Source organism: Pan troglodytes, chromosome 20 (genome assembly GCF_028858775.2).
Source record: "Pan troglodytes isolate AG18354 chromosome 20, NHGRI_mPanTro3-v2.0_pri, whole genome shotgun sequence".
In the NCBI taxonomy this organism is placed as follows: domain Eukaryota; kingdom Metazoa; phylum Chordata; class Mammalia; order Primates; family Hominidae; genus Pan; species Pan troglodytes.
In genome coordinates this window covers 3,228,549-3,248,745 of record NC_072418.2, presented here as the reverse complement: position 1 = coordinate 3,248,745, position 20,197 = coordinate 3,228,549, and the positions used below count along the sequence as shown (strand labels likewise).

Sequence of the window (20,197 nt, the reverse complement as noted above, 5' to 3'; positions counted from 1 at the left end):
CAAAACCGCCAGTGAATGGAGGAGGTCCCAGGTTGGAGGAAGATGAGCCTCAGACCCGACCCCACCTGAAACCCACTTTACAGCCTGGGCAAGAGGAGCCGCGCCGGGTTTCAGCTGCAGGATCAGCCCGGAAACCTGCCCAGAGCCTCCGCCCGGCCCCACTCGGGACACCAGTTTAGGCCTCAGAGTTTGCAAAGTAAAAGTAACGGCTTTAGGCCGGGCGCGGTGGCTCAAGCCTGTCATTCCAGCACTTTGGGAGGCTGAGGCGGGCGGATCACCCGAGGTCAGGAGTTCGAGACCAGCCTGGCCAATAGGGAGAAACCCCGTCTCTACTAAAAATACAAAAATTAGCCGGGCGTGGTGGCAGGCGCCTGTAATCCCAGCTACTCAGGAGGCTGAGGCAGGGGAATCACTTGAACCTGGGAGGTGGAGGTTGCAGAGAGCCGAGACCCCGCCATTGCACTCCAGCCTCAGCAACAAAAGCAAAACTCTGTCTCAAAAAAAAAAAAAGGATCAGCAGCAGAGGGTTGGTTCCCAGGGCCGCGCCCTGGCTCTGCGGCGGGAGGAGGATGTTTACAGAAGGAGCTGGGAGCATCACCAGGGCCCGTCGTGGGGCCCAGATAAGGAAGGGTGGGGAGGTTGTCAGGGAACAGCAGGTCAGGTGGTCCAGCTGCTGCTGCTGAGGGGAGGGGGTGTGGTCAGGACCCCTCCCTCACTTCTAGCCCCCAGAGAATTCTGAGAAATTTAGTTAGAGGTTTTTACTTTGTGACACAGGGAAAAAAAAAATTATTTCTCTCTGTCTGGAGTGAAGGAGAGGAAGATCGTGAAGTTGGGGGTGATGGGCAGGTTCACCTGACGGATTCTCAGCTCCAAGGGCCCCCATTACAGAGCAGGAAGCTCCTGGAGGAAGGCAAGGAAGAGGGAGCTTTGAGGCTGGGTTTTGAGGGATGCATAGGAGCTTGCTGGCTCCTGTCCTGTAGGAATTCCCAGCTTGGAGAGGGAGGTAAAGCTGGACACCAACCCTCACGGCCCCACGTGCCAGGGGCCCCCATCTCACCCACACGCATGAGCAGCCTACCATGCTTGCTTTTTGTTTGTTTGAGACAGGGGCTCGCTCTGTCACCCAGGCTGGAGTGCAGTGGTGTGATCTCGGCTCACTGCAACCTCTGCCTCCTGGATTCAAGCAATTCTCCTGCCTCAGCCTCTCAAGTAGCTGGGATTACAGGCGCCTGCCACCACGCCTGGCCAATTTTTGTACTTTTAGTAGAGACGGGGTTTCACCATGTTGGCCAGGCTGGTCTCGAACTCCTGACCTCAAGTGATCCACCTGCCTCGGCCTCCCAAAGTGCAGGGATTACAGGTGTGAGCCACCATGCCCAGCCCTCACCGTGCTTTCTAAGTACCCCCAGGACACCAGGCACTGTACCAGGCACGGGTAACAGCAAAACGGGTTGGCTTTGGACCCAGGAGGTCGGAGCCCCACAGCAGAGTGGTCAGGGCTGAGCAGGTGCGAACAGGATGATAAAGGGTCATGGGGAGGATCTGTCCAGCCTCACAGGGGGCAGTGGGCCCTGGTCAAGCCTGGCCTTGGAGGATAACACAGGAGGGGCCCCCGCCCAGGTCCCGGGTCTGGATCCTCTGTTCCCAGCACGGGAGGGGTTAACTCGGAGGCCGCTGGGCAGTGTGGGCCGGGGGGCCCACAACCCTCCTCCTCCTTCCCTTCCGGGCGGGCGGCTGGCAGTGGCGGGCCGGGGCCCGTGTTTATAGAAGCCAGGGGAGGGGTGGGCGGAGGCTGGGACACAGCGGGCCCCTGTGACGGCCCCAAGTGCGGGGACAGAGCCCTCTGCCCCACCCCTTCCGGCCTCTGTGGGCCCCGAGGCCTCCTCCCCCGTCTGAACAGTGGGGATCGGAGCTAGCTCCCTGCCCTAGAGGAGTGTCCAGGGGGTTGGGGCGGCTCCTACCTGGCGGCAGACGCTCCTAGGACCCTCTCCGGCCGACGAGGACTTGGAGGCGAGACGGAAGCCCTTGCCGCACTCTCTCTGCCCCGTGGTCACTCTAAGCTGGGGTGGGGCCTGGGAATGGCCGCTGGGACACCCCGGCTACCCTTGGTCGCCTGAGTCTGTCTTGTGTCTGGACCTCAGTTTCCCCACCTGGACACCAGCCCAGACCTGCCCTCTCTAGGCCAGGAGACTTTGGGGGCACAGAGCCTGGTATACCGTTGGTGCCCAATAAGTGTGCACAGTAAACAGCGGCCCTGCACTCAGCACATCTGGGGTACCTGCTGGCCACTGAGTTTTGGGCAGGGACTGTTTGTGTCCCATTTTTACAGATGGGGAAACTGAGGCCCTGGTGGGAAGAGGGGAGGGGCCAGGACTCAAACGTCGCATTGGCCGCCATGAGATCATTAGGCTCTAAGCCATCTCGCGGCCGGGCGGGGGGCTTCTGTCCTGCCGCACCTGCACCCACCTGGCCAGCCCGGATCTGACCCCACTCCCTAAACACAGAGGCTGTGGCTCCACTCCCCCATTACCCAGTAGTGGGGACCCCCACTGCACTGCACCCTGGATGCTAAGGAGACGACCTGGACTGTCTGTTCTGGGTTGGGGCCCTGAGACTGCCCTGCCCCCCACCAAGGGACCTACCCCTTAGACTCACAGGCGTGCCTCCCGCATCAAACCTCCATGGCAGGATGTGTTTCCCCCCAAGACACCCCGAGGTCCCTCCCGATTTAGGAGCCTTGGATGCCTCCAGCCACGGGGTGCTCACCACTGCCCCGACATACCTGGAGCCAGTGGGGCCCCTCCTACAGCCCTGTTTCTGTGACCTCCCTCCAGGGGGGTGGGGGCAGAGGGCTCACCTCGCTTCTGCATGAAGCTGAACAAGTCATCCAGGAATTCCTTCCTCTTGGGGTCCCCATCGAGTTCGTAGAGCTGTGAGGGCGGAGAGGGGATGGGTTAGTTGGTGCCAGAGCTCAGGTGTGGGAACCATGTCCCTCCTGCACTGGAGGCCAGGTCAGGAGGACAGGAGCAGGGGTCACCACCCCTAGGACCCCCAAGCTGCTGCCAGAGCCGAAACAGAGCCGGAGACCCCCGCTGGGCAGGTGAAGAACCACAAGGCTGCAAGACAGAAATGCCGGTGAACGAGCTTCCCAGAGGGTCTGCAAGGAGGCACCAGAAACCAGGTGGCCTGGGACAAGACAGTGTCCTCTCCCGGTCCAGGGGCCCGGGAACCCCAGATCAAGGTGCGTCCTGGCTTGTGGCCGCAGTGCTCCAGTCTCTGCCTCCGTCTCCACAAGACCGTCTCCCCGTCTCTCTCTCCTCTTCTCAGGACACCAGCCTGCTGGTTTTAGGGCCACCTCATCTCAAATCGATCCTTAACTCCCTACAGCCACACGTTGCAGCTTAAAGCAACAGAAATCTATTCTCCCGCGGTCCTGGAGCCCGGAAGTCCAAAACCGACTTCTCTTCAGGGTGGCGGCTCACACCTGTAATCCCAGCACCTTGGGAGGCGGGTGAATCGCTTGAGCCCGGGAATTCAAGACCAGCCTGGGCAACATAGTGAGACCCCATCTCTACATTATGATAACAAAAAGTTACCCAGGTGGGGTGGCTCATGCCTACAGTCCCGGCCACTCGGGAGGCTGAGGTGGGAGGATTGCTTGAGCCTGGGCAGTGGAGGCTGAAGTGAGCTGAGACCGCACCACTGCACTCCAGCCTGGGCGACAGAACGCAACCCTGTCTCTGAAAACAAAACAAAACAAAAGATGTCTGCAGGGCTGCGTTCCCTCCGAAGTCTCCAAGGGAGGAACCTTCCTGCCTCTCACGGCTTCTGGGGGCTCCAGGTTCCTGGGCTTGTGGCCGCGTCGCTCCAGGCTCTGCCTCTGTCTTCGTGCAGGATGCGTCCTGATAAATGTCTGTTGGTGATTTCGTCAGTGTGAACATCAAGGAGTGAGTCACACACACCTCACGGGTGGAGCCTCCCACACACCCAGGCACAGGCACAGCCCAGCCAGCGCTCCTGGGCTACAAATCTGTGGCTGTCCTGGGTCCCGTAGGCAGTGGCAACGTGAGCATGAGTGTCTGTGCGTCTAACACAGCTGAACACAGAAAAGGTGCACAAGAAATATGGAATTTTTTTTTTTTTTTGAGACGGAGTCTCGCTGTCCCCAGGCTGGAGTGCAGTGGTGCAATCTCGGCTCACCGCAAGTTCCACCTCCCGGGTTCACTTCATTCTCCTGCCTCAGCCTCCCGAGTAGCTGGGACTACAGGCGCCCACCACCATGCCCGGATAATTTTTTGTATTTTTAGTGGAGACGGGGTTTCACCATGTTAGCCAGGATGGTCTCAATCTCCTGACCTCGTGATCCGCCCGCCTCGGCCTCCCGAAGTGCTGGGATTACAGGTGTGAGCCACTAGAAATATGGAATTCTAATCCTGTGGGACCACCGTCCCATCTGCGGTCTGAGGTTGACCAAAGTGTCAACACGTGATTGTATGTCAGTAAGTTCCCCCATTTCCAAATGAGGTCCTGTCACAGGTACTGGGAATCCAGTGCTTGAACCTGTCCTCTTCTTTTCTTTTTCTTTTTTCTTTTTTTTTTTTTTTTTGTGAGACGGAGTCTCGCTCGTCGCCCAGGCTGGAGTGCAGTGGCGCGATCTTGGCTCACTGCAAGCTCCACCTCCCGGGTTCACGCCATTCTCCTGCCTCAGCCTCTCGGAGTAGCTGGGACTACAGGCGCCCGCCACCACGCCCGGCTAATTTTTTTGTATTTTTAGTAGAGACGGAGTTTTCACCATTTGGCCAGGATGGTCTCCTGACCTCGTGATCCAACTGCCTCAGTCTCCTAAAGTGCTGGGATTATGGGCATGAGCCACTGCGCCCGGCCTATTTCTTTTTTTTTTGGAGACAGGGTCTCACTCTGTTGCCCAGCCTGGAGTGCAGTGGCGCAATCATAGCTCACTGCAGCCTCAACCTCCTGGGCTCAAGGGATTCTCCTGCCTCAGCTGCCCAAGTGGCTGGGACCACAGGCACTCGCCATCACACCCGGCTAAGTTTTTACATTTTCTTTTGTAGAGATGGGTCTTTCTATGTTGCCCTGGCTGGTCTCGACCTCCTGGGCTCCCTCGATCCTCACGTGTTGCCTTCTCAAAGTGCTGGGGTCACAGGCGGGAGCCACCGCCCTCCACCTTTTCTTTGGGGGACACAATTTACCCTACGACAGTGCCTGCCTGAGTTCACACAGCAAATCGCTGCAAAAAGTCACCAGCGTGCCTCCCGGGGCTGTCCTGAGAGCCGGACGGGAGCGCATTTGTTCTGAGAACTGGCTCTGCTTTGCAGGTGAGGAAACTGAGACACAGCGGTGAGTGCGGGACCAGAGCCTGGGGGCTGGTGGGGACTTGGCCCAGAGCCCCGTCCTGCTTCCCATCCCGGTCCTCCTGTCTCCTGCTGGCTTCCCCGCACCTGGAGCCTGGAGTCTCAGCCTCCAGCTATGAAATGAGCCACCAATCGCCTCTGCCTGCCAGGGTGGTGGCTGGGGAGGAAGAAGATCACCAGGCCCCGGAACGTCTTCCAGAGGGGAAAGAGGCTCCGTCTGGGGTACAAGGAGCCAGGAGGTCCCCCAGCCCCCCGCCGACGGGCGGGCAGGGTGGGGGAAAGCCGGCAGGGATAATTAGAAAGCGGAGTTCAGGCGGGGGCCAATTTGCCGAGGAGGAGCTGCGACAAATACCAGGCTGCCAATTAAGCTCGGGGGGAATGTGGCTGGCTGGGCAGTGGGGAGCCTTGAAACCACCAATTAGGCCTCAGCTGGGATGATCGGTCATTAGGGCCCAGAAGGAGACCCACGCCCAGCCCCTGCTGCGAGGACATCCCAGGTGCTGGGGAGGCCGGCCAAAGGCCCCATCACCCTGCAGCCGTCCTGCCCCTCTCTGGGCCTCAGTTTCCCCGTCTGTGTATTGGAGGCCCAGTGAGGCCTTCCGGGAAGGGGCCGGGGGGGCAGCCAGGAGTCCTGACCTCTGCCCTGGGTGGTCGAGGCTGCCCGAGGTCCAGCTGCCTGGCCTTTGTCTCCGCCCCACCCCGGCCAGCGCCAGACTGGCCAGCCTGCATTCCTGCGCTGATTTATGGTGGCCGGGGAGGCCCTTTCCCCTTCAGCTGCCTGAGGGGTGTGGGGCCCGCAGGTAGACCCGGCTGGCCGGGCCGGTGGGTCCCATGAGCACAGGCACGCACACACGGCCACACGCCCGGCCTCGTCCTCTGACCCCGGCCCGGCTCCCGCCCCCTCCCCTCCACGTTCTTCCTCTGAGACCCCGTCCATCACCGAGTCACGGATCTAGGAGTGTATCTGGGGTTTATAGTCTGTTTTGTTCCCAGAGTCTGGAATCAGCCGAGCACACAGCAGTTGCCTAATAAATGCTCGTTACTTGAACCTTGATTTTCTCAGCTGCAAAAGTGAGCCGGGCAGGGTGGAGAGGGGGACAGGGCGGAGAGGGGGACAGGACGAGCTTGCCAGGGAAACGCCTGAGGCAGCAGGTACTGGAATGGGGAGGACTTCACCGCTGGGGCTGTCCTGGGGTGAACGCCACCCCCTACCCAAATTCACATCGGCCCAGAACCTCAGAACGAGACGTTATTTGGAAAAAGGGCCTTTGCAGACGTGATCAAATTGAGAAAAAGTCACAGTGAAGGCCAGTGGGCCCTGGAGACGGTTGCACAGAGACAGAGGCCGGCCACATGTCAAGGGACTCCTGGAGCCCCCAGGAGCTGGGAGAGGCGGAAGGCTCCTCCTGCGGCCCCTGGAGGGAGTGCAGCCCTGCGGACGCCTCGATTTTGGACTCTGGGCTCCAGGACGGAGGGAGAACAGGTTTCGTTTGTTTTACGCCTGCGGTTTGAGGTCCTTCGTTACGCAGCCCCCCGGCTAAGAACCGCACGTAGAGGCCAGCACACCTTGGGCCCTTCCAGGGCGAGCGGAAGGTCCTCTCCTCTGAGATTCTGACCCGGTATTAGGGGGTCTACCCTGCCTGGACCCCCCCTTCCCCAGCACAGCCCCTACAAGAAACCTCACCGCACCTCCTGCCTCAGTTTCCCCATCTCTCAAAGAGAGTGTGTGAGAAAACACAGCAGCTTTACCCCAAGCACCTGGCGCCCCAGCTACCCTCACATCCCGGATGGGGAAACCGAGGCGCCAGGCAGCAATCAGCTGCCCCATGTACAGCCAGCCAAGGTTGGGGTTGGAGAGGGGAGCCATTAACTCCCAGGCCAAATGGTGGGCGAACTGGGCCGGTGGCGAGGCACGGTCAGACCCCTGTGGGGCCGGGGCACTGATGCGTGGCAGTAAAGGGAGGACCTGCGGGGGCCCCAGCTGCTGGCGGGGGAGGCGGCTCTAATGGCCGTTGCTGTGGGCAGCCAGCAACAAAGCCAGCAGTAAAGGCCGCCTGGGCTTTATGGGTCTCTGGCCCCCGGTTCCGCTCCCCTGCGGGGGGCGCCCCGCCCTGGCCAGCTGGCCGAGGCCCCAGGGATGGGAAAGCAGGGGACGGTGTCCAGGCTGCCCATGGTGGTGTCCAGGCCCCCCTTGTGGGCCAGATCCCCGGTTGAACTGCTGGGCCACAGCACACCCCATGGCAAACCCAGGCCTTGGTTCTCACCTGGGTTCTGTGGCTGAAACCCTGCCCCTCTGAAACATCAACCAGAAAGCTCTGAAGTCAGCCGCCCACCACACACCCACAGGAGCCCTAAACCCAGGCTGGAGATTGGGCAAAATCTCCAGAAACTCCCTCCCCAGGGGCTGAGGGCCGAGATAAGCGGCCCGCACTCCCCTCCACGCCGCCTGACCTCCCTGGGGCCTGCTCGGATCATGGGAGGGGTCGGGTGTGAAGTTCTGAAGGTGCCCCTCCACTGAGACCCCCACCACCCCCCATCAGCCCCGAGCGGCCACCTTCGCCCCAGCTGTTCCTCTCGTCTGCGAGGCCTTCTCAGCCCCTTCCCTTCGTCTGGGTCCCCTGTGGTCATTCCCTCCCTGGAGGGGAGCCCCCCGTCCTCCCAGGAGTGATATCACCTCTGCAGACGCTCTGCTCCCACCCACCTTTACTGACCACCGGCCTCACGGGGTTTCTGGCTCACGGCCCCCCTTGGCCCCCCAGCCCTCGCATGGCCCCAGCTGTGTGGATTCACGCATTTGTCTCTCGTCTGTCTGCCCTGGAACATGCAGAATTCTTATCTTGTTGCCAGCATCCAAAATCGGGCACACAGCAGTTGCCTAATAAATGCATGTCACATGAACTTGCTTTCTCAGTGTGATGCCAAGAAAATGCGGGGCCACAGGGCAGGCCTGGGGGTCTTTCCCTGAGGGGGTCCCCTCCCCTCTGTCCACTTCCTGCTGTGGGGGATGGAAGGTGTGGACCCCTAATTACCAAGGCTGGGCCCATCGTCTCCCCTTCGCAGCACCACCTGCTTCGGAGAAGGGGAAACTGAGGCACAGAGCACGTGGAGCCAAGCCACCTCCAGGTCCCCCGGCCGCCCCTCCTGCCAGACCCTTCCCCACTCAGCAGTTGGGTGGGGTGGGGTGGGGGGTTTTTCACAGACATCTGAGCATGACCCTCCCTCGGCCACAGCCTCCCAGGGCCCCCCAGCACCCTCCTGGCCCCTCCCTGCCCTCTCCTGCTCCCTCTGCCCCGGCCTTGGGCTGCCCTATTTAGGGACAGGGTCTCGCTCTGTCACTCAGGCTGGAGTGCAGTGGTGACACCCTAGCTCACTGCAGCCTCCACCTCCCACCTCGTTCTCCTGAGCCAATGAGACCACAGGCAGGCACCACCACGCTCGGCTAATTTTTGTATTTCTATAGAGACAAGGTCTTGCTATATTGCTCAGGCTGGTCTCAAACTCCTGGCCTTAAGTGATCCTCCTGCCTCAGCCTCCCACAGCGCTGGGATTACAGGCAGGAGCCCCCAGACCCAGCCTTGGCGTCTTTCTATGTAAAACACACAGGCCCCCACCCCAGGGCCTCCGCGGCGCTGTTCCTTCTGCCTGGAATGCAGCTCCCGGGTCCCCGCTCGGCTCCTGCCTTCCCGCCCAAATGTCGCCTTCTGACAGAGCCCCCTCCACAGCCCCCCTCAGCCTCTGACCCCTTCATTCCTCTTTGGTTTTCTTCCCAGAAGGTTGCACGCCCGAGCCCCGTTACACGGATCTGCAAGACACACTCCGTGGCTCTGGGGATGGAGGGAAGACGCTGTGGCCCCCGACCCTGACACTCCCCCGGCTCTGCATGGGGAGGGGGGTGTGGGAGGCCTGGGGGGGTGGGAGGTGCCGCCCCCACCTGATGAGGACCGGGCCCCTCTGGAGGGGGCACCTGTGAGGAGGGAGGGTGGCGGGGCTCAGGTGGTGGCGCCGGTGGGGGAGGGGAGGAAAAAGTGAGATAACCGCCACCCCCCAGCCCTGGAAGGGCAAACAGGAAATTCTTGTTTGTGGCGAAACGTTGATTATTTTCTCCACCCCACCTCCCAGAGAAACGACAGCTCCGAGGGGTCAGTGGAGTCTGCTGGCGGACAGGGTGCAAGATAAGTCCCAGGGCCACCTGGGAGTGGGGAGGGGGTTCCCCGGCTGCCCGGACCACCCCTAGAACCAGGGAGTTCAGCCCCGGCTCAGGACTCCCCTCCCCAGCCCACCGGCTCTGGGAGGTGGGAGGAAGGTCAGAAAAAGACCTCAGAGGTTTGCAGAAAATCCAAGGAAAGGGTTGGCCAGGACAGAAGAGGGTGGCCGGGGCCAGCACATGCAGCCCCTCCCCCAGCAGTGCCCAAGGTCACAGGGGGGCAGTGCCCAAGGTCACAGGGGGGCTGTGGTTTCCCCACTCAGTCCCCAGGAAGGCCCCACCTGGGCACTCCCACCAGGTCCCAGCAGCTGCGGGGGGCCCAGGGCGGTGTCCTTGGGCCCAGAGGCCCAGGCTGTAAAGAAACTGCCTGTCTGCAGGGCCCCCTGGGAGAACCTTTGCCCCCCAGGCCCCCTCCCGTCTCCCAGGAGGCTCCAAAGTCCATGAGGCCCCACCTGGGGATGAGGCCACGGCAGGGGTGGGAGGGGTGCAGGAGCTGGGAGGCACCTGGTCAGCTGCAGCCCTTCAGACGCTCTCTTTGGCCACAGAATTCAGGGAAATCCAAGAAAGAATCCAAGTGTCTAACGTTCGGGGACTGCTGAGCCCTGAGCCTCCAGGAGGGTTGGCCTGACTGAGCCTCCAGGAGGGTTGGCCCGAGACTTGGCAGAGAGATGTCAGAAGAAGAGAAATTTTCTTTCCTTTTTTTTTTTTTTTTGAGACAGGGTCTCCCTCTGTGGCCCAGGCTGGAGTGCACTGGCACGATCACAGCTCACTGCAGCCTCAGCCTCTCAGGCTCAAGTGATCCTCCTGCCTCAGCCTCTGGAGTAGTTGGGACCCCAGGCACACACCACCATGCCCAGTTTTAACTTTTTTTTGTAGAGATGGGGTCTTGCTATGTTGCCCAGGCTGGGTACAAACTCCTGGGCTCAAGTGATCCTCCCTCCTCGGCCTCCCAGAGTGCTGGGATTCTGGGCATGAACCACCGCGCCCAGCCTGAGACACTTTGTTTTTGTTTTGAGACCGAGTCTCGCTCTGTCGCTCAGGCTGGAGTACAGTGGTGTGACCTCAGCTCACTGCAACCTCCACCTCCCGGGTTCAAACGATTCTCCTGCCCCAGCCTCCCAAGTAGGTGGGATTACCGGCACGCGCCACCACACCTGGCTAATTTTTTTTTTAACTTTTTCGCAGAGACGGGGTTTCACCATGTTGGCCAAGCTGGTCTTGAACTCCTGACCTCAGGCCATCCTCCTGCCTCTGCCTCTCGAAGTGCTGGGATTCTGGGTATGAGCCACCGTGCCCAGCCTGAGAAATGTTCTAAAAGGCACGTTTTTGCACTGTCCAATATGGCTTCTGGGAAACTGAAGAAGTATGTTTTCCTCTAAGGCCAGATATAGGTCTGCGGATGCTCAGAAGCAGCAGCAATAGATCTGAGTCAGCAGCCGCCCCCTCCGGGCAGCGGCCTGAGCCTCCCAGGCGCCCACGCACCCAGCGGGGCTGAAGGGTCAGAGGGAAAAAGAGAATTCATCCAACAGCCGGGCCCACCCAGACCAGCCGGGGAACTCTGAGGTTTGGTTCTTTAGTCTACGTTTTTTTTTTTCCTTTTTCTGAGACAGGGTCTTACTCTGTCGCCCAGGCTGGAGTGCAGTGATGCAGTCATAGCTCACTGCAGCCTCCTGGGCTCAAGTGATCCTCCCACCTCAGCCTCCCAATTAGGTGGGACCACAGGCACCTGCCACCACTCCTGGCTAATTTTTGCATTTTTCGTAGAGATGGGGTTTCACCACGTTGCTCAGTCAGGCTGGTCTCGAACTCCTGGACTCAAGTCATCAGTCCACCTCAGCCTCCCAACCTGCTGGGATTACAGGTGTGAGCCACAGCGCCCAGCCAATGCAGTCTACTGTCAAAAGATCTTTTTTTTTTTTTTTTGAGATGAAGTCTCGCTCTGTCACCCAAGCTGGAGTGCAGTGGCAGGATCTCGGCTCACTGCAACCTCTACCTCCCGCATTCAAATGATTCTCCTGCCTCAGCCTCCCAAGTAGCTGGGATTACAGGTGCCCCACCACGCATGGCTAATTTTTGTATTTTTAGTAGAGATGGGGTTTCACACCATGTTGGCCAGGCTGGTCTTGAACTCCTGACCTTGTGATCCACCCGCCTCGGCTTCCCAAAGTGCTGGGATTACAGGCGTGAGCCACCGCGCCTGGCCTTAAAAGATCTTATAAAAGGCTGGGTGTGGTGGCTCACGCCTGTAATCCCAGCACGTTGGGAGGCCAAGGCAGAAGGATCACTTAAGCCCAGGAGTTTGAGATCAGCCTCAGCCACACAGCGAGACCCTGTCTCTTCTTTAAGAAAGAATCCTGGCCGGGCACAGTGGCTCACGCCTGTAATCCCAGCACTTAGGGAGGCCGAGGCGGGCGGATCACCTGAGGTCAGGAGTTTGAGACCAGCCTGACCAACATGGAGAAACCCCGTCTCTATCAAAAATACAAAATAGGCCAGGCGTGGTGGTGCATGCCCGTAATCCCAGCTACTCAAGAGGCTGAGGCAGGAGAATCGTTTGAACCCGGGAGGCAGAGGTTGTGGTGAGCCGAGATCGTGCCATTGCACTCCAGCCTGGGAAACAAGAGTGAAACTCCATCTCAAAAAAAAAACAAAATAAAGAACTAACTCACTGTGACTCCTACAACCGAAGTTAAACTGAAAGAGCGGCTTTTTATCTCCCAAATCCCCATGAAGCAGCCAGGATGGTAAATGAGATGCCCTCTCCTTCCAGCAGCCTCCAAGGTTGGAGGGACCGAGGGGCTTGGAAGTCAAGATCAAGATCAAACCAGGTCTCTCCCCTGCTCCATGGTCAACCGTGGCTCCCTACTGCTCCCAGAAGAAGGCCCAACTCCCTGCCTGCCTGCCGGGCCCCATGTGCGCCTCCACATGGCTACAGCCATCTGTACACACCTGGCTGCTCCCCCTGAACCCCTCTTTCCCTGCGTGGGCCCCTCTCACTCCTGCAGCAGCAGGCGGCCTGTGCTAACCCTCGGCACCTTCCCGGGCTCAGGCTGGGTGCTCATCCATTCACTCTGGGGACGGCCTCATCCGTTCACTCTGGGGACGGCCTCTTTGCATCTTTCCTGCCTACCTCCCACCCATCAAGGCAAAATCTAGCCCAGACGCGGTGACTCACACCTGTCATCCCAGCACTTTGGGAGGCCGAGGTGGGCAGATCACCTGAGGTCAGGAGTCCCAGCCTGGCCAACAGGGAGAAACCCCGTCTCTACTAAAAATACAAAAATTAGCCGGGCGTGGTGGTGAACCCCTGTAATTCCAGCTACTCAGGAGGCTGAGGCGGGAGAATCACTTGAACCTGAGAGGCAGAGATTGTGTGAGCTCAGATCGCACCACTGCAGTCCAGCCTGGGCGACAGAGCGAGACTCCGTCTCAAAAAAAAAAAAAAGACAGAATCAGGGTCTGTGGGGCACAGTGGCGGGAATCCAGCAGGCGTCCACTGGAGGGAGGGGAAAGGCCAGGGGCGGCAGCTCCTGCCTATAATCCCAGCACTTTGGGAGGCCGAGGCAGGAGGATGGCTTGAGGCCAGGAGGTGAAGGAAGAAAGAAAAGAAAGAGACCGTAAGAAGCTTTCCTTCCTCCAATGCTGGTGTCCCCTTTCCGGCCCCTCTCTGAAGCCCCACTCCTGGCAGCTCCCATCCACTGACAGCACCCCCAGCCCCCCGCCCCCTCCCGGAGGCCTGATGATCCTGCTATCGGGCACGGCGGAGGCCCGGGGCAGAGGCTGAGATGACTCAGCACCTGCGGCTGCTGCTCCCCAGGTGGGCAGGGTCCCTGGGGGCCTCGGCGCCTCCCCCTCCACACAGGCACCCACGCCGCCGCTGGGAGGGGTGGGCAGGGCGGGACCCAGCACTGCCTCCCCACACCCCTGGGGCCCTGCTCTGCATTTGGGGAACTGAGGCAGGGAGGGGGTCCACACCTCTCTGGTAACCAGGTTTGCAGAGCACCAGCAACCTGCAAAGCCCTTCACTTGTCCACAGTCCGGAGAGGCTGGAAGGAGGCGGCCAGAGTGCGCCCCCGCAGCCACATCACTGCTGTAGACTCCAGAATGGCCACTCGCGGTGGCTCATGCCTGTAATCCCATAATCCCAGTACTTTGGGAGGCCGAGGCGGGCGGATCACCTGAGGTCAGGAGTTTGAGACCAGCCCGGCCAACATGGCAAAACCCTGTCTCTACTAAAATACAAAAATTAGCCGGGTGTGGTGGCGCACGCCTGTAATCCCAGCTACTCGGGAGGCTGAGGCAGGAGAATCACTTGAATCCGGGAGGCGGAGGTTGCAGTGAGCCGAGATCGTGCCACTGCACTCCAGCCTGGGCGACAGAGTGAGACTTTGTCTCAAAAAAAAAAAAAAAAAAGACTCCAGGCCTCATCCCTCGTCCCCTCCCCACAGAGTCCACAGGCCAGGAATGAACAGCTGGACAGATGAGGCAGGAATGAAGAAGGAATGAAGACGGAGCAGAGCCTGGGGCTGCAGGCGGGAGGAGGGCAGGGGGGCAGGAGGACCTGGAGGACCTGGAGTCTCGCACCCCAGTCTGCCCATTCTCCGGGCCTCAGTTTACCCATGGTGGGGGTAGGGCCGAAGCCATCAAGAAGCGGAAGCTGGCGCTGTGGCCCCGCAGGACCGCGGCCCCGGGAGGCCGGGGGATTTTGAATCTCGCTGTTTTTCCCGTCCCGGAAACTCCCAGGACTGACAGAGGCGGCAGAGCTGAGCGTGGACCACAGGGCCAGCCACACGGGGCTGTCAGTCCACAGCGTTTCTGCCAGGACAGGGCACTCTGCAGCCGTTATTGAGCACCTCCTGTGTGTCCTGGACTATCGTGTATGCCGGGGAGATGCAGTGTCCAAAAAGGGCCCGGACTTCCCGGTTCAGGGAGCAGGAGGAAGAGGTCAGCTGGGGTGGGTGGGCTGTGATGGGAAACACCAGGGGACAGGCGGCCCCGACCGACCTGGACCGATGGGTCGGGGGAGGGCAGGGTCACCCACACCCAGCAGGCGCTTACTTAGCTAGCGTCTGCTGTGTGACCTCAGGCCCTTCCCCGCCCTCTCTGGGCTCTGCCTGGCCATGGGTTGCTCCTGGTGCACCTGACCAGCCGGGGGGCTCCCCCGCCTGCCTAAGCCACGAGGTCCTTTCAATTCCCGTCAGCACAGCCGGGCCTCGGCGGATGCAGATGCTGAGAGCCCCGCCGGGCGTGGGGAAATTGGGGAAGTGATTCTGGGCAGGGCCGAACATCTGCCGGCTCCACTCCCCCGGCCCTGATGGGCCCCGAGTCCCCTCTCTGGAAATACACAGCGCCGCACCCACGGGGCGGATATTAATAACACTCTCCAGAAATGACAATGAAGCGCGGCCCGGGAAGCCGGCGTGGTGAAGGTGCTTCTCTGTGGATTTCCAGATCACGAGATTCCGGGGGAGCTTGCTGACGCCAGACCCTCCTCGTTCTCCCGTGACGGGCCCTTCGTGCGATCGCCACCCTGGAACCTTGGTCTTCTCATCTGTGAAACGGTCCTGGGGCATCTGGGTGGGGGGCTGAGACATGGATGGGGGAGTCCCTTGCTCAGGGAGGAGACGCTGACCGGCCGCCAGCCCGTTTCACAGTTGGGGAAACTGAGGCCCACGAGTCCAGGACGGCAGCGACAGGCCTGGTGCTGAGATGTGGCCGGGGTGGGATCAGCTGACAGGCACTTCCAGAAAGTGGGTGCAGAGGAGGCAGGAGGCAGCCCCATGGCGGCGAGATATGACGTGGAAATCTGGGGCCTGCAGTCCCTAATAGAGTCTCCGCCGAGGGCACTGGCCTTAAGCAGCCTCTCTATCTGCCAGGAAACCCGTTTCACAGATGCAGACACAGACACAGATCTGGGCTGACGGCAGGGGGTGCCCCAGGCCACACGCAGACACACCCCACCCCACGGTGCCCAGCACTGGGGGGCACCCAGCAAACATTTCAATGCAGAATCTCAGTGTGGGCTGGGCACAGTGGCTCCCACCTGTGATCCCAGCACTGTGGGAGGCCGAGGTGGGCAGATTGCTCGAGCCCAGGAGTTTGAGACCCGCCTGGGCAAGATGACAAAACCCTGTTTTTACAACAACAACAAAAAAATTAGCCAGGCATAGTGGCGCACCTGTAATCCCAGCTACTCGGGGGGCTGAGGCAGGAGGATCACGTGAGCCCAGGAGCTCGAGGCTGCAGTGAGCCAAGATGACATCACTGCACTCCAGCCTGGGCAACAGAGGGAGACCCTGTCACACACACACACACACACACAAACAAACAGAATTTTAGTTTTGAAGCCTTTGGGATTAAAGAAAGAAAACATTAGCTGGGCACGGTGGCTCACGCCTGTAATCCCAGCACTTTGGGAGGCCGAGGCAGGCGGATCACTTGAGGTCAGGAGCTTGAGACCAGCCTGGCCAACATGGTGAAACCCCATCTCTACTAAAAATACAAAAATTAGCCGGGCGTGGTGGCGGGCGCCTGTAGTCCCAGCTACTCGGGAGGCTGAGGCAGGAAAATGGCGTGAACCCGGGAGGCAGAGCTTGCAGTGAGCCAAGATCGCGCCACCGCACTCTAGCCTGGGAGACAGTGAGACTCCGTCTCAAAAAAAAAAAAAAAAAAAAAAGATTCAAAAAATTAGCCGGGCGTGGTGGCGGGCGCCTGTAATCCCAGCTACTCGGGAGGCTAAGGCAGGAGAATCGCTTGAACCCAGGAGACGCAGCTTGCAGTGAGCCAAGATCGCACCACTGCACTCCAGCCTGGGTGACAAAGCAAGACTCTGTCTCATAAATAAATACATAAATAAATAAATAAAAAGGAAAAAGTAAAAGTAAAAAAAAACAAAAAAATAAAAATGAAATACCCAGTGTTCTCCTCCCCCAGGCAGCGACGAACCTGCCACTCCACGCGGCCGGGGCGTTCTGTACAGGGTCCCCGCCCCCCAGACCGGCCAGCCCACCCACAATACGCCCTCATGCTCCCACCTGGACGCCGGGCCCCCGCCTCCGCGAGCCTCATTTTTCCCTGCTGAGAAACGGGCTCGGAGTAACCGCAGGGTCCAAGCACTTTGCCCAGAGCTGGGCACTCAGCAATTAACTCCGTCCTGGGGTTCCCTGCAGATGGGACCTGGACGGTCCCAGAAAGCCCCGGAAGTGTCATCCCCAGCAGGAGTGTCCATTTGGAAAGAGGCACCTGGCGGGAGACTGCGGTCCCATCACTCCCAGCCCAGGTTCTCTGAACAGAAACGCAGCCCAGCACCAGCAGCAGGAGCCGGGCAGTGCAAGGGGCCAGAACACGCCTGCCCCGGCCATGTCGACGCCGTCCCCACAATGGGACACGGGCCCGCCTGGAGTCCAAGCCCAAAGATGGCTGCAGGAAGGAAGGGGCTGCTTCCCACCTCCCACCCTGGAGTCAAGAGGAAGGGCCCTCCCTGGTGGGCTCAGGGTCCGGGGTCCCTCGGGGTACACCTGGCCGGAGCTTCTGCCAGACCCCAGGCCGAGGGCAGGACAGGAACTGCCCCTACCATGGGCAGCAGCCTCGGAGGAGTCACTCAAGGCTCTGCCCGCTCCAGGGACACCCCCCCCATCCCACCCGCCGCAGGGAGCAGACGGAGGTGGGCTGGGGCCGCCCTGGACACCTCCCCCCTAGGGAGCCGACGGAGGTGGGCTGGGGCAGGCAGCAGGGGCCATGCCACACGCCGTCCCCTCTCTACAGGAGTTAGAGGAGAAACCTGGTGAACCGTAAAGGCCAAGGATGAAAACAAAGTCACAAGAGCTGCACTCCTTCTGATACCATCCCTGTCTTACAGGCGGGGAAACTGAGGCCGAGAGGAGGAGGTCACAGGCACCAGGCCCAGGTCGGGCAGAGCTGGGATCTCTGCATGTTGGCGTGCCCAGGCTCTCTCCCCCCAGGTGGCATTAAAGCAATGAATAACCACAGAGGTGATCTGTCTAGTTCTTCCCCAAGAACCAGGTCCAAGTGCCCCCACGAGCTGGGCATATGGCCAACCGGGGGGGAGGGGGCAGTGGCTGGGCAGGGCGCCAGCTGGGGCAGAGATGCCCAGCCACTCCCGGAAAAATGGCCGTCAGGGAAGAATTACAGGGCGATGTGGTGGAAGGGACGGGGCGGGTGGCAGAGACAGGGAGAGGGGAGAGGAGAAAGAAGAGATGGAGACAGAGAGTGACCGCAGGACCCAGGGACATCCCGGCTCCCCTAAGAGCTCAGGAGTTCAGCCTGGGCAATGCAGCAAGACCCTGTCTCCAAAAAATAAAATGAAGTTAGCCGGGTGTGGTGGCGAGTGTCTGTGGTCCCAGCTACTCAGGAGGCTGACACGGGAAGATCACCGGAGCCCGGGAGGTCGAGGCTGCAGTGAGCTATGACTGCACCACGGCACTCCAGCCTGGGTGACAGCACGAGACCCTGTCTCAAAATCCACCCCCGAAAACCAGACAATGAAGGAGGTTCAGCCAGGCTGGCAGTCGGGCCCTCCCAGGGCCGGGGTCGGGGGTCCTGGGTGGGGGACGCTCACTTGCCCAGAAGACCCACATTTGTAGCAGTGAGCGTGGTGCCCCTGAGATGGGTCAAGGTTTGGGGGCATCGACCGAAGCAGCGGGGCTGAGGCCGTGGCAGACACACACCATGGCCGCGTGGGACCGCCCCCACCGACACTCCTACCCAGACAGGCCTCCGTGCAGCCACACAGCCAGACACTCCCACGCAGACACACACACACACACACACACCCCCTGGACGCGCCCCTGCAGCCAGACACACGGGGAGCAGACACGCCCGGGAGATAACGGCGAGACAGGCCCGCCCTCCACCGCGCTGCCGACGTCAGGACTCCAGTGCCGGGGGCGGGAGCTTCTGCTCCATGCACGGCTGTGTCCCCAGTACGCAGGCGGGCTGGCATACAGCAGGTGCCCCGTAAGTGCCCATGAGAGGGTCAGGCTGGCATACAGCAGGTGCCCCGTAAGTGCCCATGAGAGGGTCAGGCTGGCATACAGCAGGTGCCCCGTAAGTGCCCATGAGAGGGTCAGGCTGGCATACAGCAGGTGCCCCGTAAGTGCCCATGAGAGGGTCAGGCTGGCATACAACAGGTGCCCCGTAAGTGCCCATGAGAGGGTCGGGCTGGCATACAGCAGGTGCCCCGTAAGTGCCCATGAGAGGGTCGGGCTGGCATACAGCAGGTGCCCCGTAAGTGCCCATGAGAAGGTCAGGCTGGCATACAGCAGGTGCTCCGTAAGTGCCCATGAAAGGGTCGGGCTGGCATACAGCAGGTGCTCCGTAAGTGCCCATGAAACGGTCGGGCTCAGACACATGTGTGCCCAGGGAGGCACAGCCTGGTGTTTCTGCCCTAACCTTGCCCAGGGCACGGTGCCACGTCAGCAGAGGTTTCTTCTCTCCACAAGTCTGACATCAGCGTGTCACTGGGGCTCCAGGGGAGGGTCCTTCCCTCCTCTCCCAGCTTCTGGGGGCTCCAGGTGTCCTTGGCTTGTGGCCATATCGCTCCAGCCTCTGCCTCTGTCTCCACACAGCTATCTCCCTACGTGTCCGTGTCCAAATTTCTCTTTTCTTTTTTTTTTTTTTGAGACAGAGTCTCGCTCTGTCACCCAGGCTGGAGTGTAGTGGTGCGATCTCAGCTCACTGCAGCCTCTGCCTCCTGGGTTCAAACAATTCTCCTGCCTCAGCCTCCCAAGTAGCTGGGATTACAGGCACCTGCCACCACGCCTGGCTAATTTTGTATTTTTAGTAGAGACGGGGTTTCACCATGTTGGTCAGGCTGGTCTCAAACTTCTGACCACAGGTGATCCGCCCTCCTCGGCCTCCCAAAGTGCTGGGATTACAGGCATGAGACACTGCGTGCCCGTCCTTTTTTTTTTTTTTTTTCTTTTTTTGACACAGGGTCCTGCCCTGTCGCCCAGTCTGGAGTGCAATCGTGCCACTATAGCTCACTACAGCCTCGACTTCCTGGGCTCAAGCAATCCTCCTGCCTTAGCCTCCGGAGTAGCTGGGACCACAGGCATGCACCACCACACCCAGCTAATTTGTGTAGAGACAGGGGTCTCACTCTGTTGCTGAGGCTGGTCTCCAGCTCCTGGGCTCAAGCGAAACTCCCGTCTCGGCCTTCCAAAGCGCGGGGATCACAGGTGTGACCTCCCCCTTAGAGGACAACCGACCGGCATGGGATTTGGGGCCACCGTACGCTGCAGGACCTCACTGAAACTAACATCTTCAGAGACCCTATTTCCAAATGCAGTCCCATCTTGAGGTTCTGGGTGGACGTGAGTTTTGGGCGATGCCATCCAATCCAGACGGGGCTCCTCCCGGAAGGAGGGTTCTTACTTGCTCTCACGTTCTCCGTCTCTGAGGGTGGCAGAGGAGGCTGCTGGGCATGGAATCTGGGCACTATGTCCAGCGTGGCTTCTGGACATGGGGCCTGGGTCCCCAGGGAGCTCACTTCCTGAGCCTGTCCAGAACCAGGGCCTGTGGGGCAGCGGGAGGGGCGGCCTCCACCTACTCCCTGCCCACCCGCCTGTGCCCACGGACCCCCAGCCCAGCCCTGACCAAG

The 20,197-nt window shown here is 60.3% G+C and overlaps 1 protein-coding gene and 1 long non-coding RNA gene across 5 annotated transcripts in view; both read right to left on the bottom strand.

Moving 5' to 3' along the window:
- The window catches only part of ARID3A (AT-rich interaction domain 3A), a 49,910-nt gene that overhangs the window by 12,880 nt on the left and 16,833 nt on the right, over window positions 1–20,197 (bottom strand). For all 4 annotated transcript variants that reach the window (XM_016934503.4, XM_016934506.4, XM_016934505.4 and 1 more), the window contains exon 4: window positions 2,858–2,930. In XM_016934503.4, the coding sequence (XP_016789992.3) occupies window positions 2,858–2,930 (73 nt within the window). The remainder of the gene's footprint in view (window positions 1–2,857; window positions 2,931–20,197) is intronic.
- LOC134809056 (uncharacterized) lies at window positions 744–2,849 on the bottom strand. Its single transcript, XR_010153644.1, has 2 exons — window positions 1,079–2,849; window positions 744–900 (listed from the first exon to the last, which is right to left on the bottom strand). It is a non-coding gene; the product is annotated as an uncharacterized LOC134809056 (long non-coding RNA).